The sequence below is a fragment of the Aythya ferina genome, assembly GCF_964211825.1.
Source record: "Aythya ferina genome assembly, chromosome: 2".
Lineage (NCBI taxonomy): Eukaryota > Metazoa > Chordata > Aves > Anseriformes > Anatidae > Aythya > Aythya ferina.
In genome coordinates this window covers 72070969-72090488 of record NC_140297.1, presented here as the reverse complement: position 1 = coordinate 72090488, position 19520 = coordinate 72070969, and the positions used below count along the sequence as shown (strand labels likewise).

At 39.9% G+C, this 19520-nt stretch overlaps 1 protein-coding gene across 1 annotated transcript in view; it reads left to right on the top strand.

Annotated features, from left to right (window-relative positions):
* The window catches only part of ANKH (ANKH inorganic pyrophosphate transport regulator), a 100906-nt gene that overhangs the window by 65579 nt on the left and 15807 nt on the right, over window positions 1-19520 (top strand). The window contains exons 3-8 of the mRNA XM_084511113.1: window positions 2212-2330; window positions 3413-3496; window positions 5949-6119; window positions 6781-6915; window positions 9532-9624; window positions 13447-13542. Of these exons, the coding sequence (XP_084367239.1) occupies window positions 2212-2330; window positions 3413-3496; window positions 5949-6119; window positions 6781-6915; window positions 9532-9624; window positions 13447-13542 (698 nt within the window). The remainder of the gene's footprint in view (window positions 1-2211; window positions 2331-3412; window positions 3497-5948; window positions 6120-6780; window positions 6916-9531; window positions 9625-13446; window positions 13543-19520) is intronic.

Here is a 19520-nt window from a genome sequence, read left to right as displayed (position 1 = left end):
GCCATCTGCTTTAGATTCATGTAATACTCTTCAGCTCTGTTGTCTGTTATTAATTTTGTTCTGTGCTTCATAATAAGTATGTAAGGTTTGCCAAGGTTAAGTTCTAATTGCATCAGCAATTGCTTTATTCACAGCTCAGAGACACATGCCTGTATAATTGTCAGTAAATCTCAGCTTGCTGAGTCCTTCTTTCTGAGGATGGAAACGTTCATTGACACCAGTAATAGTGATTGTGTGCTTTCACTGACATGTTGAAGAAAATAGTTGAGAATTTTAAAACTAGTTTTTAAGCTTAGCCACTATTATTTTAAAATAAAAGCCACATTAAAAACTGCGATTAGACTTCTTGTGGATGGGGGAGAGGAAGACAAATCTTAAAGCTTACAGAAGCACAGTGCTGATATCCCTAGAAATCTTAAGAATTTGGTGCTGTGGGCTGTGGTAGTTTAAGTCCATTGAGAGTGCCCTGCCATTCAACTGAATTATGGTGAAGTGGCTGTTCCTAGAAGTGAGAGTAATGCAGTCTCTGACCTCTCTAATTCTGTGAATTTTTCTGTTTATTTAAACTTAAAGGAAAAAAAAAAAAAAAAAGTTAAACATAATAATGGCTTTAAGAGCCAAAAAAAAAAAAAAAAAGTTTTCATTACTTACTATTTTCTAAGCACTTTAAAAATCTCCTTTAAAGCAGGAGAAGACCAGAGGGCAGAGTGCACAGAGAGCACAGATGAATTCTGCAGCATGGTGTCTTCCCCCTATTTCACTGCTGATGGAGATCACTCCCCAAGAGGAGGTTCCTCAGCACGTAGACTTGGATTCTGTTACTCCCCATATGGGGAATAAGACCGGTGTGTTTCCTGCAAAAGTTTTAAATCTTTTATGTAGGAGAAGTTTAAAGCAACGTCAATGGGACCTAAAAGAGAACTCAATAAATCTGGCCCTCAGAGGCAACTTGCCTCACATGCCTTCCGAATTTGTTCTTGTTTCTTCAAATAAGTAAATTCAGATAAATGGGCATACTGGCCTGCCATAAAAGCAGCTTTTTACAAGGAGTAACCACACAGAAATCCATATGTAACAGAGTGGTTTCGAAATAATGAGTGAAAATTGGTGTATGAATATTCATACAAAAATAAGAAGGGGCTGTGGCTCATGTGTGACTGAACTTAGCAGCAATTAAATGAGTACTTAAGGAGCTAAGCTGGCCTCCCTGAACGCAGAAAAGGCTAGAGTCCAGTTGTAAAGTTCTGTCCCTTTGGAAGGACACAACTGAAATTATCTGGGAGTGGATCAGAAGGATAGCTACCCAGCTTGGGGATCACCAGGTGAAGTGAGAGACTGAGCCTAGCAGTAGTAGATAGGGACCAGCACAGGGAAATGGGGAGTTTTTACCATTTTAACATATCTGGGGCAGTCATGGCTGTCTGGATTGAGGCTCACGCAAAAACTCTCAAAAACTCTCCTCATCAGAGGTTGAAACTGGACAGCAAATACACTGGTGACTGGAAGCAGCAACCTCCTGATTTCCATCAGTGCAAAGCACCCTTTTCAGACTTGTGGCTCCTGAGATGCCAGCTGTAAATGAGGAAGGAGAGTAGGAGCTGTTAGAGGCTGCCCAGCGAACGCGCAGTGAGCTGTGCTGTGCCCTGACAGGTCCCAGCAGAGGTGGTCATTAGGCAGAGCAAGGGAGAGTCACTCACTGGAGCATAATGAGTGTGATTTATTGCATGTCTTCGCAAATCCTAGTGCTCCTTTTACAGCTCTGGGCAGGTTTACAGGTAATGTCATGAGAATGCAGTGGCAATAGGTGGTTTCAGAATTTATACGGCACTATATCCCATGAAATACACAGTGTCTGGTGAAAACAGCTTTTCTAACAAAGAGCCCTGAGTTAATGAAAGAGCAGTAGATTTTCTGGAGTACCAGTGTGTTCATTTAGGAAACAGATGTGGCACTTACTATACCCATTTCCCAACCCGGCCATTTGTTATCACTCCTCTGCCAAAGGTTACTTGAAAAAGGGCTGCGAGAGCACTCCTTAGTAATAAACAGCAGCTGGTGAGGCTGTGACATCCTGCAGCCCCTGCAGCTGTTTGCTGAGTGGGTATATCTCACAGCTTGTAGGCATCCTACTCTTTTGGGTACTTCTGAGCATCTTATGCAGAATCCATAACGTAACCTTTATTATTCATTCCTATTCTTGTATCTCTACAGCATATAGCGATTTGGGGTATTACATTATTAATAAGCTACACCATGTGGATGAATCAGTGGGAAGTAAAACTCGGAGGGCCTTCCTTTATCTTGCTGCCTTCCCTTTTATGGATGCCATGGTGAGTGCATGATTCAGAACTGAATTTTAATATCAATGTTATTTTTTTCTTTGGTGACCTTAGTTTGCAAAGTCTGTTACCTGATGGGAAGCTGAAGGTCTGCAGAAGGAAGGCATGTCCTTTGCAAGCAATAGCTCTGGATGTACATGAACACATCATCTTCTGCTACCTGGAAAAAGCATCTGGGTGGAGTTGAACATCCAGAGATCATGACAAATGTAAAAATCCTCAGCTGCCTTAGCAGAGTTACTGTATATGCATGCTAGAAAGCACTGGTCATCTTGTGATGGGCTGCACAGATTGTCTGTATGTGTCCTCTCAATACAATTTGTATTGCACGATTTCAATTTGCTGCGCATTCCCAAGTCACTTGCAGAGCTCATAGATCAATACTTTCTCAAAGCAGATTTATTGAAAAGATATTTGTTACCATCATTTTTTGCAAGTGCAGCTTAGTCCAGTGTATCTCAAATGCATGGGGAAGAGAGCCACATGTGTGGGTGGGCTGCTGCTCTCCAGATCACCAGGCTGACTGCATGTGGCCTGCACAATGTAAACAAAGACATGGCAGCTCTCTTTAATTCCAGTACTTCTATGTAAAAGTCAGAAAGGATAACCTTCTCATAGCATGCCTCCACTGCTTTTTCCACTTAACACAGTAGCTGACAGTGAAAAGAAGTTGGATCGTTTTCTTGTTAAGACAGGGCTCAATATAGCCTATGAATACACTTCTGAGGTGCATTCAACTGGTGAATGACAGGAAACATTTTTCCCTTAGAATATTTAGTATGATAACCTCTGCAGCATCTGTATAGAAGGAACACTCTTATTGGCTATCCTGCTCAGAAATGTCTATGCAATCTGTAAAATTATTCCCATTCTTCCTGCCAGCCCGGGCAAAGAGGAACTAAATGCAGTAGTGCTTTCTCTGCCCTACTTGCTTAACATTTGCCCAGGTTCACACCAGGTGCTGCTGGTGTAAAAAAGCTGTGTAAGTTTTTTGTATAAAAAACATCATTCTGGGACCTGAAATCCTTAACAAATACCATAATCACACATTCTGTTCTGCCTTTTTTTTTCAGGCATGGACCCATGCTGGGATTCTGCTGAAACACAAGTACAGTTTCCTGGTGGGATGTGCCTCCATCTCAGATGTCATAGCTCAGGTAATGCCTCCTCTTGGCAGTCACTCTTTCAATTGTGTTATGGACTCGATGCTTTCCTAAACAGTAATGCTTTTGCACAGAGACTGCCTTCTCTCTCTGTCATGGACAGCACACCAGAGAAAATAATCTTGTGCACTGTTCTCTGGTAGTTTCCCCACTCTTTGCTGACATTTGTGATTTAGGCTGGTCTCACTTGACTGGATCAAGTCAGTCGTGAAGCAATGACAGGAGAAGGAGCCAGGACTGTTTGGGTTAGGGACATATCTTCTGGCGCTTCCAGACACTGTGCTACAATGGCTGAGAATCAAGCTATATATACACATGTACACCTGGGGGAAAGAGAAGTCAGCCAGAAGGATTGATGACTGCCACCAACTGAGGCAGTACTTTGATAGAGACCTTTCTCCCCTGTGTACATTCTCCCCCACACTTCACACAGTTGCAATGAAATCTGGAGTGGGGAGTGTAGGCAGGGAAGCTAAGGCTTGATTCTCCAGCCCACTTGTCAGTTTTGCACATGATGTCTAATCTGCTGAAATGCAGGGGTGTAAACCATCTTCTGAGTGCTGGTATAGCACTGTTCTTGTTACTGGACCAAAAGCTGAAGACTTGGATCTGAAGCAGAAGCTATATCTGTGGTGATACTCTCTGGGTGATAGAGGGAAGACCCAATGTTGAATTTACGTTTGTGAGGGAGGTGTTAAATGTCCTGTTGCTTTGCATGGGACATGCTTGTAAAACAATATTCATATGCATTGCTGATGGCCAGTGTTGTACCATTTGAGAACCAACACAGAGCCCTCTTTTTGAAGTATTTATGACCATGTTATGAATGGAAGATCCCAGAGCCTGCAGAGCAGTTACAGTGCTGCCTCATTACCAGCTGAGGTAATAACTGGGCAAGAAAGACTATAATAATAGGACAACATCAAAGGAAATAAGAAGTCAACAGCACTTAGTTCAATTTTCTGTACCATTTCCCTCACACAAAGTAGGAGCAAACTATAAACCGGGTTAAACCATTCAGTCAGCTGCTATTCTATGTTTGGCATGTCTGTCCCTTTACAATACTGCATTAAATCCCTGAAGATAATACCAATTACTTTAAATGACTTTAACACCCAGGCTCTGCTCTTCTTCTGATGTGACCTACAAAGTTTGCTGACCTTAGATGCATGTCAGGTCATTTACACCTAAATACAGAAGCTGGAATTCCTATTTTGGCCATGGTACGCATGCCCTTTTCATGGTGGCTGGTGAGTGGGGTGCCAAACTTGTGAAGAATAAGACACCTGTCATCTTGTCTCCAGCCTGTAATAAAATATCGCAACAGAGCAAGCGTAAAACCAGAAGACAAAAATGTGTGGTTCTCCCTAGCCCAGAGCTGCCTACACCTACATGTACTCCCTACATAGGCAATAGGTGCACAGGCAGTAGATAATTCTCCTTGGATAGCTTCATGTACACATTTTGTGGCTGACTTTACTTCTGTTTAATGAAGAAGGATTCTTTTGTGGAGTTCAAATGAGCTGTTTTGCAAATCCTATCAAACAGCGTGGCCTCCCTAATAAACATTTTCACAGTGTGATTTAAGTATTTCTTAAGCTCTAGCAATGAAAGAGGGAACCTGCCCCTGAACAATGTATTTCTTGGAACTCACTTGAATGCCGGCTTGTCCTGGCAGCGTTATTCCTGATGCTGCTGTTCACAAAACTGTACACAGTTAGTTTCCCAGTTGTGCCCATCATCCAGAGACACTTGGAATTTAACAGACATGTCAGCTCTTTACTTAATGAAAAAGAATTATATTGTATTAATCAATTCCTTTCATTTTCTGGACTGAGCATTTAATTTTAAATGTTTGAATTATAAGCTGTTCATGAGCCAAAAAGTCCTTTTTGGTTACATCAATATGGCACTTAGCTCAAGAAAGAATGAAGAAATACTGAAATTGCACTCAAAAAGTACAAAATCAGGATAAATTAAGACTGCTTCTAAATGCTGAAGTGAATACTTTAAGACATCTGGCTATTTAATTCCTGCTCCGCCCCCAAAAAAGAAAGCAGGGCTTGGAAGCTGAACCTAGAAGGACGTCTCCAGCCTCAGTCTGTATCAGCATACCACATTCTCCTGGGAAGAGTGACTCTCAACCATGTGCTTGCTGCCAGACTTTGCCAAGCTTGCATGCCAGCCTCCTATTTATGGCCCCTAGTCTGACACCTGCCCATACCTTCAAGTACTTTTTATATAACTTCTGTATAATATTAACTCTTGTTCTTCTCATTTGTATGAATGCAGAGGGGAACTGAAGTTTCTAAATGCTACAAGTCAGATACTGTAGTCACGCGTGGTTGTTGGCTCAAATGCACTAGCATGGAGTCAGCCAGGGGACACATTGGCCCTGAAGAAACAGACAGACAAACTACTAATCTTTTATTTGTTTGTTTTGCAGGTTGTTTTTGTAGCCATTTTGCTTCACAGTCACTTGGAGTGCAGGGAGCCTCTCTTGATCCCAATCTTGTCACTCTACATGGGAGCACTTGTCCGATGTACCACACTATGCCTGGGATACTACAGGAACATACATGATGTCATTCCTGACAGAAGTGGGCCTGAAATGGGGGTATGGCTTAATACGTGGTGATTTTTTTGATTAAATAAACTTTCTTTTTGTGTTATAAGGCTCTATTAAACCACTGTGAATGAAGGGCCTGCTTTCTCCATCCTGCAAGGAAAAAACATCATTTAAACAGGCATGATGGAAACCATTACAGCTACGGAGCACATGAGGCAGTGCTTTAGGTGCTATTGATGCGCTGTCTACTTAGCATCTCAGTGCTGAGCTCTCTCCTTTTGGTGCTGTGAGACAGCACAGAATGAACTAAGTGGACGCTTTATTTCACAGGGAAGAATGTCTCAAAACTCCTCATTTTCTCTGAATGTTACATTGGCTTTCATGTTCCTTTGTCTAGTAGCCAGAACATGTTATGCAGATACCTTATGCATTATTTATTGAGATCCATGACACAGTCTTTTGAATCAGTCTTACTGTAGATGAAATATACTTTTCAAAACATATTTTGAATCAATATTTCTATAGGTGAAAAGGAGGAAATATTTTAGCCTTCTGCTATTGAAGCGTATTGAAATGAATGTACCAAACTGATGGTGGGTGGGAAAAGCAGAAATGCTTTCTCTGTACTTTTGATTCAGTTCAACTTATTTCTTTCTGAAGCTATTTATTTATTTATTTTTGTTTATTTGTTTGTTTTCCCTTGTTGCAGGGAGAGGCTACAATAAGGAAGATGCTGAGCTTCTGGTGGCCTTTGGCATTAATTTTGGCAACTCAGCGAATAAGTAGGCCCATTGTCAACCTTTTTGTTTCCCGGGACCTAGGTGGCAGTTCTTCGGCCACAGAGGTGAGAAAGTCAGTAAACGATCATTTACATGGAGTTGCCTCTGTGTTTCTCTTCTCAGCCATACTGGCAAGAAAAAAATGTCCTAAATAAATTGCTTTTTAGTGATTTCTTTATCCTTAGAAGAAGATTGTTCAGAGTCTTAACGTGAGCATTTCTACCAGGCATCTCACCCTTAACAAGACCGGTAGATTTTTTTCACTGAACAGTTCTGGCATCCCATGATTTCAAGCTCTACATATGGGTATGTGCTGGAGCATTCAAATCCCAGAGATTTTAGGACAGTCATCAGTAGTCGCATGTGCTGCTGTTCTGTGTCATATATATTTACGGCTATGCAAATAGATGTGAAACAATACTGCTGTTAGAATCCAGTGCATTACACAGAATAGGGCAGAAAACATGAGGAAGCACATAAAGAACATCTGTCTCTTGGCTGGGATATGCAGTGTACCTTTTTTCTCTGGAGGTTATTCAGCTGTAGCATGTGGTCTCCTACAGCTGATGGTAGCAGGACTTCTGTTTGTAATGCAAAGCCTTCACCAAATGCTCATCAGGAGCTGACCTATTCTCTTAAGAAGTTCGAGGGACCCTTGCTGCCAGTTTTAGTGGGATGAGGTGTAGATCCACATAGCCATTAGCAAATCTCTCACCTTTTTTCTCTATGAAAAACAAAGTCATAAGATACTAAATGAAAAGGAAAATTGAAACTGCTGATGCCTAACAAGTATTTTCTCAGCAAAGCTAATAATTTGTTATACAAGATACCACATATTTCACTCACTCAAAAGTTACCAGTGACTACAGCAACTGTGGAGAGAAAATTTAGGAAACCTAGCACTTCGACATGTGTAAATCAGGGATTAGTCTATGTGTTAAGTAGCAGTCTTGGTACAAGGGGAGGCAGAGCAGGTTAGCAGAGATCAATTGTGCATTTCTTGTTGATACCTGACTTTAGATGCATCATGTTTCATGACTAGCCTGTTGCATTTTGTTGCTATTAGGCTGTCTCCAGATACATGTCATAGTTGGTGATTTGCTGGTCTTTATACACTAACATTAATTGTCACATTTCAGCTTTCCCTGATTTATGAACTAATTGCCTCTGTAAAAGGAGGTGCAGGCAACACAGATAACATCAGTGTCTGGAACATCACTATAGACAGGAGTTTTATAGTTCTCCTGTACAACGCTGTAAGCAAATTTCAGTGTGTCCAGGATGTGCCTTTGAAGAGCTGGGCTGTAGCATCTTCATGAGGACAGCAAGTCCACTTGCATTGACCTACTCCCACAGCTCCTGTTCAGACTGCCAGCACAATTATGGTGATTTTTTTTGGTGTTGATTTTCATGGGGAGTTTTCTTCCCCATGTCAAATACTTCTGTTCTAGACATTTAGAAAAACTTTCATGGATGTAGTTTGGGATTCCATCAATCAGGTGAAAATTACAAGAAGAATGATCAGTGTTAAAAACTCAGTAATTTAATCCAAGTGGAATTTAGCATACCAAATTAGACCATGAATTATTGTTTTCTTTAATGGTTACTGCATCTACACAGTCTTATTGGACTTCATCATGTAAATAAATGAAACTTCAGTATCTTTCATATTCTTCTTTTATTTATTCCTCACTTTAATCTCACTAGCTTTCATATAGATAGAAATTCTGATGAAAATAGAGCAATAAGGAGGGGAAATTGCATTTTAAAAGGGTACAGTTTTAAAATTCCAATTTATTTTCTTTGAACCACTTACTCTTTCAAGTTTCATTAAACATCATTTACAGTAGAAGGTTAGCAGAGAATATCTTTCCGCCTCTATTCCGGTTCACTCTGTAGATCTGACTGTTTTTTCCCATGCTGTTTTTTTAAACAGCACAGGGTGCAAATTAACTTGTTGCATGAATATATGGACTTTTTAATGTCTGATGTATCTCTTGTCTGTACTTGTGAAAATGCAAAAGGGACCTAGTTTAACTTGCAGATAGTGAGTTGTTTCTCATTATCAAAATGGTCATCTGGAATTGATTTTGTCTGTTTTTTGCTTTTAATTGATTAGCACCAAAGTTGGGAGAGTGTTTTTGTTTGTCTTATAAGTGCCTCCGACCCCATAGCAGTCAGTTTGAAACCCAGTCAGTCAGCCACGGAGACCTACTGCTTTAGAATCAGTCATACTTAAAGCATTTTACATACAAATAACCAAGTCAAATGTATCTACGTTTATGAAATATGATGAAGGGAATATGAGCCATAATGCATTCTGCTGCTCAGGTGTCTCTAGATAAAATAACCTGGGAGAAATGTGGGAGGGAGGTATTCAGCAGAACGAGGGGTGCACACCAACTCAAGGTAGCTATCACCCCAGAGTATCAGCGTGACAGTGAAATGGCAAAGCTGAGTAATGTAGCGCTATTGCATGATATATTTCCTAAGCTTCAAGTGCCTAGCAGAATGATGGCTGCTCTGACAGTGGTCCTGAAGCAAAGAGCTTCCAGTTTCCTGCATCGTTTCTCATTGCATCAAGGTCCATGTGGCAGTATTCATGGAAAATGGCATACCGCGTTAGTTTAACTGTTCTGTTCAAAGATTTGAAGTTTGCGTTTCCTTGTAATTTTTCATAGGCAGTGGCAATTCTGACAGCTACCTATCCTGTGGGACACATGCCGTACGGCTGGCTGACAGAAATTAGAGCAGTATACCCAGCTTTTGACAAGGTGAGTGCCCATGTTAGGAGTGTAGTAAATACCACTAGTGTGATTTCACATCCATGATCCTCCTCTTTCTCTCTGTTACAACATTTTAATCTGAGGGAAGCTTCAGTGATATCAGAGGAATTTCTGCCAAACAAAGATGAAGAAAGATAGTTCATGTCTCTGTAAATATGTGTAATAGATTCTTTTAAAAAAAAATAGAACAACCAAAGATTAAATAGGGCTGTACTAATGGTCATCTGTAGTTTTGTTTCTCTCTACTTTTGTCTTTGATACCTATTGTTCCTTGTCCCATTGATAAGGTTTTCTTAAAATCCTAGTTTAAATGAATTATTTTTTCAGTGGCTTCAAGCTGTTGTCTAATTTATGATTTTAACTTTAACTCTGTGTTGCAAGGTATTAAGCTACCTTTTGAATAGACAGATGCTATTGTTTTAAGGATTTAAAAAAAATCCTCACTTACTGTGACATAGCTTCATAGCTAATGAAATGAGGTCGCACGAAGTATACAAAATGCAAGAGCTCATGTCTTTGCTCCAGAGACAGCCTGTTCTTTAGATTCTGCATTATCTCTGACATGGGTTTGGGTTCTTTTGCTTATATTAATATTTAACAAAAGGTTATTTCTTCCAATAACAGTAAACACAGATAATCTCTTATTTTAGAAGTATTGACTTAGCTGACCAAGTCTATGAAGATTTTTGTTGCCAAATCATGTAATTACATAAGAATGCAAGGACTGCTTCTGGAATTGTGTGCTGAGTAAAAATATAACCAAAGTTAATTTTGTTTAGACTCTGTTTTGCTCTGTTTTCAAATTGGTACTCACTAGCCCATATGTTGTGTGAAGAACAGTGATGTCCTATGATAGTCTAGTTCAAATGTCAAATGCTATCTTCCCTCCTTCTCTTTATTTACCAATTAGTTATGTCAACTGAACTTTCTGGTTCCAAATATTAATGAAAAAATAATGCTTGCTTGCTCAGGAATATACTTAGCTGAAGCAAGACCGTTTTGATTTGATCCACAGTACTTCCAAGGAAAATTTAAAATAAAATAAAAAAGTCGCATTAGTCATAAGTTCCTAACTTGCCTGTATACAGCTGAATTGACATCTCAGGTACAAGACAACACAGAGACCTTCTCAGAGGTCATGCTGCTGAAAAGAAACTGCAGAATGCTGAATTAATAGACTGCAAGGTAAAAATGGGTTGGAACAGGAAACACAGCTGCTAACCACATGTGTTAAGAGCTACAATCAAATGCATATCTCTTTCAAACTACTGCCTTGTGAAATTAACAGTAATAAAGAGACTTAAATGCAGGTCTCACTTACCTGGTAGAAAATGCACTACTGACTTAGATGGTGGCAGGATTAGACCGTTATTTGTCTGCTCTGGAGGAATAAATGTGAGGAAGAAAACGTTAGGATAAGGCACAGATAGGTGCCAATGATCTAATTGCCAAAAATGTATGGAATAGTGGTTTTAGTTGCATGTTTTAAGAATAACTTGGCTTAAAATGTGCTAACTGCAGTAGCAACAGTATAAAGGTATCTCTTTCTGGCAGTCACTTGTGCCTTTCAGACAATAAATACCAGACCAGAAACAGTGCTTTTTCTAGATTGCTGTGAGAAGTGTTTCACACCTGGTCACGCATCATTCATGTGTCACTAGGCCTTTCACAAGCTTTGTTTCCTTAAACTAAGCTTTGCTCAGAGATAGAACCTCCTTTTATTTTCAGACTTCATAAAACCTGTTTTGATTCTCAGATGTTGAAACAGTTTGCATGTATGTGAATGTTTTCTTTTGTCAGTCATTCAGAAAACTGGTAATGCAGATGGCCATCAGAGGCACACTGAATTGCCTTAACAGACTGATGGGATTTGGGATCCAGAAAGTATGTCCTTCTTCAATGCCTATACTGGACAAGTGAGATTCTTGTCTTCAAAGGGAAATTCACTTTTAAATTCACATTTGTAAGAGATCACATTTGTACAAGAGATTCTGAGTCATGCTTCAGTGTTTTATGCAACTCTGTGTCCAGAGCAACCTCATGGCCTAGTAGTTGCCCTCAGTTTAAGGGTACTCCTGATTTGCTAAAACGAAACAGGAATGCTCTAGTTCTGCACTCTGTTTGCTATTTTATGTAGTGATAATGCCATTATTCTTAAAGGACTGTGCCACTTGTTTCAGAGCGAACAGTTGACTGACTATGAGAGGACTTGTGAACGCTATTGAACTGATGAATAGATGGGAATGGATACTTCTTTACTCTGTAATCTGCATGGTGTTTTGTTTCAAGAACTAAGCAGCGTGCAAGAGATGGGAATAAAGAGTACGTGGTTAAGAGTTAGGGTGAAGGGCAGAGCCAAACAGGGACAGTGTTAGAAGCAGCAAGATAGAAATGAATGAGAGCTCTTTCTCCTTCATCACAGCCTTTTTACATGCTTGGATTGAGATGTGCCTTTTTTTCCTGTCATTTTAGCCTTATGAGAAAGTTGAGCTACGCAGCAGTTTGTTTAAACCTTGATGAATGAAGTAAGCAAGGCCCATCCTCATTTACATAAAAGCTAACAGTAAGAAAGTATTTCTTCAAAAACACAAGAAATAATCATATAGTAATAAAAAAACGTTTACAGAAAGTTATATTAACTTGTTCCCAAAAAGGGAAGACTTGGAAGTAGCTTCCTTCTAAGTTGACTTGCCTCTATGCAAAGGTCAAGCATTTTCATGCACCGAAGCTTCCAAGCAGGTTTTTAGTTGAGATGGTAAAGCTGTCATGTGCCATCACTGCACTGATCACCACAATAGCTTTACGTTTCAAAGTTCCATCAACTACTCAAATGTGTATGAAATGGTGTACCATTCACAGAGCTTATGTTCATTTTGTCCATTCCCAAGATGTGTTTGTGCAAGTTCCTATTTCTTACAAGTAACTTTAGTAAGGTACAATGACCATGTGTCAGGTACTGCTGTTCTACTTGAGCTACATTAAGGATGAATAAATGTTGTACTACATCTCATAGTACCATTCTTACCAGTTTGGTCACGGCCAGGTGTGTCTCAAACATCCCTGGGATAAATGCAGGTACATGACCCAACAACCTATTGCTGTAGGGCTCCTAATGGTGCCCTGCTTTTGATATCCTTTCCTTTTCTTTCACAGACCATCTGGTTTGTGTTAATGTGTTCCCTGAGGGTAATTTTAAATCTTCAGCTTCATTTGGTACATTAGACATTTGGAGAAGAGTTTTTGTTGTTTTAAGTAAAACTTAGCTGCCATGTGTACATGAGTACAGGGCTCACGTTCAAGGTGGAACATCTAATAGTCCTAATTATGTTCTGTTCATTAAACTACATTAACAGAGCCAGCTGTTCCAGAAGCTTTGTTTATATTACCTGCTTGGCTAATTGGATCAGTAAGGGTGTTTACACATGTATATGGATTTGGTACCACTCTGTGGTAAAAGAGAATGGAATCCTATTTTTCCTGTGAAAACATGCTATGGACTTTAAGGTTAAAAAAATCACATGGTATTTCCTTAGAAAGAGTTACAATTCTTTTCCAAAGCTGAATTTGTTAAATAGGACTTACTCCTTAGAAAACTAGGGAGATTACTCAGCCATCAGTGACCATAGGAGGAGTTACCATCAGTTTAAGCAGAAAATATTTACTCAGAAAGCTCTAGATGAAAAAGCAAACAAGCAAAGAAAGACGTGTATACACACAGACAGTCAGATACAACAGAATGACCCTGGTGCTGTCAGCTTCCCAGTAGTCTGGAGCCACACTAATGCTTGTTATCTCTTTCTCTCACCGTAGAATAACCCCAGCAATAAACTGGTGAACACCAACAGCACTGTCACAGCGACACATATCAAGAAGTTCACTTTTGTTTGCATGGCTTTGTCCTTAACGGTAAGAAACCTTTGTTCCAACTGTCTGTCTTTCATATAAACCAGGAAATTATCTCCTATATCTAATGATAAAAGCACTAACAGTTCAAGAAAGGTGAGTTTTCTGATGAAGTCTGTTGCTTTTATCAGGGCGAGGGTATGTGATCATAATACTCAAGTACTAAGAAAATCATCTGTCATTAACTCAGAGTAGGTATCTTATGGGCTAGAGATATTTTGTTTAATTCCTCTCACTATTTTTCATTTCACGTCAGCCTCCATATGCAAAGAGATACTAGAGATCTGCTTTTCTTTTTCCTTTTCTCTATTGAACAAAACTTTTGATAAATGGCTCATCAGGAAAATGAAAAAATGCATTTGTCTCTTGAGAAATGGCATGAAAGCCTGTCCCCTGGCATCCGTAATTGGCTGTGAATAATGGGAAGGGCAGCATATGTTGAAACTACTGTAGCCATTCCCTGCTGTCTCACAGGGCACTAGTCTTCCACGCTAGGGCTGCTTTCATGCAAGCTGGTTTTGTTTACTCTCAAAATGAGCTAACAAGGGCAATCTCAGAGATGGTGCTGACTCTGTCAAAAGGATCTAAAGTCATATCTAAGCTGGGCAGAATTGCAAGAACTGATGTCTGAGTTCTGTAGTCTGCTAGGTTTGTGTGAGTGATTATACTCCATCCAGAGAGATCAATTCTGATATTTCAGTTAGAAGTACCTACTCTAACATTAAAAAAAGTGTAAAGGGAAATTGATTCTGTAACCATAACTCAAGGCCTGAATACTATGGGGAATATTTATAATCCTTTTCATTTTAGTCCTCCTTTAAACCTTCCATTCAATTTTCGTTGCTTTATATCAAGCAAGTTGAAAATAACCAAACATTTTAAAATTACTACAGTATCACAGTTTTTGTTTTGTTGTTTTGTTTTAATCTATCCAATTCGGGTCATATAGATTAAACTGTGGTATCCTATGAATAGGGTATGTCAGGTGCTATGTACCCATGTATGTGCAGAATTAGAGGTAGGAAATCAGAGGCTTTTTTTTGTTTTTTTTTTTTTGTTTGTTTGTTTAATTCATCTGTGAAGTCTGTAGTTGGGCACAGGTACAGCAGAATGCTGAACTGCTGCATGTGCTCTGAGAGTGCCAGCTGAAATCAGCGCCTGCTGCCAGTTTGTTGGAGATTGCTGTGGAATTCGAGAGGAAGGAAAATCACATGAGACAACTATTGAGTTTTGCTCTGAAGGAGGATCGGAGGGATGTTTTTTTCATGTTAAATGAGAAGTAATACAGATACAAATATGTGCAGACCACAAGCCTGGGTTGTGTTTAGGCCTAAGGATGACATTTTGCTGAATCTGCAGCATTTCCAAATGATCAGCTTGTGCACAGTCACATAGTACATCTTTAAGAAAACTGTTTCTGCACAAGTCTAGCAACAAATGGGTAGTTGTGGAAGAAAAACCACACAGGGTGTGTGAGTGAGTATAACAGCAAATAATGGAGCAGATGATAACCATAGTAATGCAAGGATAGATTTACATTAGTACTGGTACCTAGTAAAGCCATCACCTTCCCTCTTTGCTTGGACTTGTGTACCTCTGTCCATGACAGAGATTTCAGGTCTGTGCATGGTGTCCTAGGAAGTCCTGAACTGCTTCCTGTCAGGGCACCATGGATCTAGGCTGTCAGGGACATCAGGGTCTCCCTGGGTAGCGCAGTGCCCCACCAGAACCAGGGCATCGGGGGCACTGGGACAGCTGCAGCCTTGGGCAAAGGGCACCTCCATGGGGCTGGGACCAGGCTGAGGCCAGGCCCGTAGGCCCAGGCATGGGCCCAGCTGGGCAGGGGCCATGGCCGGGCAGGGCAGGGCTGTGGAGAGTTGGATCCCGACCCTGCTGCGGCCTCACTGGGGCAGGGGCTGGTGGCCCTGGGGCTGCTGTGGGAGCCTGGGCCTTGGCAGGTTCAGACGGGGCTGGTGGGCAGTGCCCATTTCATAGTTGAAATGAAGCAACTCAATCCATCAGTAGCTGAATTCGGAGATTTCTTCTGTCCTTTATTTCCTATATTCTTCCCCAGCCAGCTACAGCTGGCCCCCATCAAACACAGGATGGCATGAGCCAATATGGCATCTTTGTCCATTTCCTAGAGTTAAGCTTGACTCTTTTTTCACCTAGCTTAGAAAGCAATAGCTCTGGCTCTAACTTGCATTTTCTACAGCATGTAATGGACAAAGGCATATTTCTCCACTGAACTGGCCATTGTCTGAAGATTTCGTGGAACTATTGTGTCATCTCCCATCACACACCTTGAGGTTTTCTCTTGTTGGTGGACCAGGCCAAAGATGTGTTCTCTATAGCTGGAGCCTCCCTGGAAGTCAGTTAGTGTTTCCAGAGATCACAAAGGGGAAAGCTTTCCTCTTAATAATTTTTTTTTTTTTTTCTGAGAATGCTACTTCAATCTCAAAGCCTTCTCTGAACTGATGGGTTTCTTAACCCTTATGGGCACTTAACATACTTGACTTCTGGTAGGTCATGAGCTTCTCACATTACCAGCACCTCTCTGTGCAGAATAATTTTTAATCACAACTGTTAGGCTTTTGTATGATTTCACAGGATATTTTTTCAAAAGCTCTCCATATTACTCTCAAGGGTGGTTTTTTCTTAAGCTTATCCTGAGAGATTCATCTGCACTGAAATTCCAGAAGTGCTGTTGAGGTCCCAAGATTTTTCTGTCCTGTCTGTTTTTGCATAGTAGTGACAGATTCATAGGATTACTTGTCAGTGGACAGAGGGGAAAAGTAGACACAGGAGCTCTAAACACTTTGGTTCAGGGGCCGGGAGTTGCATCATAGAATCATAGAAATACTTCATTGCACAACCTCTGTGGAAGTTGGTACGACTCAAGTTATGTGCCATAGGTTGTAAGGAACTGGACTTCAAATTTCTTTCTGTTACAACTAGGTCAGATGACCACCATAGCTGAGCTCCCATGACCATCAGTGATTACTTTGTTTTCCTGAAGAGGCTCTATTGCAATGGACAGCAGTCAGACTAGTGGCATCACTGTTAATAACATCCTGTTGGTCAGGATGAGAGGGAAAGTGGGAAACAGGCATCCAGACTGGCCAAGAGATGAAAACAAGACTGATACTTTGACTTGTCATATGAATCCATTCTTCAGTGGATGATCTATAGAAGGATTCCAGAAGATGAATAGATAAAAGGATAGTAATCAAACTTTTAATATGAGCAGCAGTCATGCAGTGTAAAACCCTGGGAAACCTCCCAGTCATTGGAGACCTGCTATTTTGTAGACTCCAAACCTACTACAGCAGATGCATTATTTGACCATTGATGGTGACAATATTTGTCCAGAAAGAAGAAAATATGCATAGTTCTGTTAAGAAACCTAACTTTGTTGTTTGATTTTTTTTTATTATTAAATCTTCATAGGATATGAAAGGCTGCACTTGAGCCTAGCCAAGCTGACTGGGTAGCGTGCAAATGTGTTCTGCTGAGTGTGATCATATGTACTGTCTTGTGATTTTGAAGCATCAGGCTGGTATTAAAAGCGCTTTTTCAAAAAAAATGGAAAATAGCTGTATTGCTTAGTGAAAAAATTCTAGATAAGCCATTTTATTTAAAGGCTGGAAATAGAAGTAATTGGACTTCCAATATGTAAGAGAGCTGATATGATTAGTCATATTGATGTGGTTTTGGTTGTAAGCAAGCAGTGACTCCTTCCAACAGTCATATTTTGTGCAGCTATGAAATTGAATGTAAAATTTATATATCAGATGGGAGGGACTCAGCTGAAGAATTTTGCTCATACAGTTAAGTGGTTGGTTCTTATTTTAGAAGATAAGATATGCTTCATAATTTACTCACCACGTGCCATTATTTATTATTTCATTGTCATAAGACACTTCAGGCAAAAATGCCTCTTTCTGTATTTGAGCTATTGCTCCAAATACCAGTCTTACTGCCATTGCTAGATAAGGCTGTTGAAGAGCTGAACATTTTGATTTAGTGATTGACCTATTTAGATGACCCTAGGCGTCAGCTCTGAGGTCACTGTAGAATTGTAAACTAAGTGAAGACACAGACCCCTGAGAATGAACCACTTGTACCACACATCCTTCAGTTGTAGGATGTGTCAGCCTCAGTACATTTAGAAATCCCCAGATATTTTTTCCAAGTGGTAAATTACTGCACTTCTCCACTGCAGTAAAGCTTTGCTCTGTCGGAGAGAGCATTCTCTTGTGAGATGTGTGTAGAGGGGGCTATGTGACAAGTGAGCTATTTAAAGCAACCCTGACTTACACAGCAGTAGTAACAGCAAATGGACTAGTCTTCAGCAAGGGTTTTTCTCAGAATAGCAACAGTATGGTTCCTATACGGCAGCTGCATGGTTCCCATTAACTAAGACATACTGCCAGTTGCATCTTTACATTCTTGAGCACTTTATGTGTTTTTTTTACCTCATTTTTCTCCTTACCAATATTACAGGCTTAAGGTGCCAAGGGTGGCATGCTGTGCACACCATGCCACGTTCATCTGTCTGTCACCAAATTAATGCACAGCAGGAGAGCTGAGCAGTATCAGTTTTAACGTTTGTTTTATTAGAAACAGCTCACAGCTCTTTACAGCTTTAAGTATAATAGCACCAGTGCTATTATAAAAATGATGTCGGTGCTGCTTTGAATTTTTTTATGTGGACGCAGATAGGGACAAACAGGGAAAACAGTAGATTTCGTGAATAACAAGGGCGAGTAAGGGGAGAAGCTAATTGCATAAGTACTCCGTAGTATGTTTAATTAGCAGGCACCACTTAAGAAACACAATTCTGATGTTTAAGCTTGACCTTTGGTTCTTCATTCCATTTTGTTCTAGGAGGCTAAAAGATAGAGGGAGGAAGTTTTCGGATTTACACATATATATGTATTGTGTTTTATGCAAAGCTTACACATTTCAGATTTACTTGCTATAAGTCACAGACTAACAAAACTCTTAAATCCATTTTTTATTTTGGAAAAAATTGCCATGAAGTTTCAATTAACATGAAGGCTCAGGCACTTAAGCTGTACAAATTGATATGTAGCAATTGAGTCATGACAACCAAATTCAAATGATAGGTAACCTGCATTAGATTTAAATTGTGATGGAAGTTTAAATTTAGTATACTTAGGAGCAAACGGCTGGTTGGGTTATTGGCTCATATGCTTGGGCCTGAGAGCTGAAGATGTGTGTATCAATATATGTCAGGATGTCACCTTTTGTTTGAACAGCCAGGTTTGTTCATACTTGAGGAGTCTAATAATAGCTTTAAAATGTAATACTTTCAGTATTACATTCTACATCATATACTAGGCCACCTTTTTTGTATTCTAGAATAAAATATTTCATTAATTTTGTAAAAAACGTAACATTTAGATTCATATCTGAGATTAGTCTTTTGACAGGGAAAAATGCTTAATGATTTCTAAGGGCTCTTGCTGATCAGCATCTATAATTTAAGGAGCTACTATTGGCAACTGTCTGTTTCCTTCATTTGCTGGAAGTTAGGAGCCCCTTAGGAAGAGCAGCAAGCAAGCATTGTGTCAGCTCTCTAGTGCTCACAACTGGTAGCATAGCAGCATAAACTGCCATCAGCTGGTACTTCTCTTCACTTTTTATGTAATGTAACATACAGTGCATATAATTGTAAATATGTATTTCTTGTATATAATTATATGTTATATACAATTATACAATATAATTATATGTAGAATTGTAGTTATATACAATTATAAGTATAAATATTATGATATTATGACATAGCCATCAGAGGTTTTAAAATGCAACATTTAACATGTTTGCCTGTGCATCTCTTATTTCCACCCTGCCCATGAACAGAGAAATGGGACAGACCTCTGGGGACCGCAGGGTCTTTAACTGCAAGATCCAGTAGAAAGACCCCTTAAAACGGCAGAAGGGGCTCCACA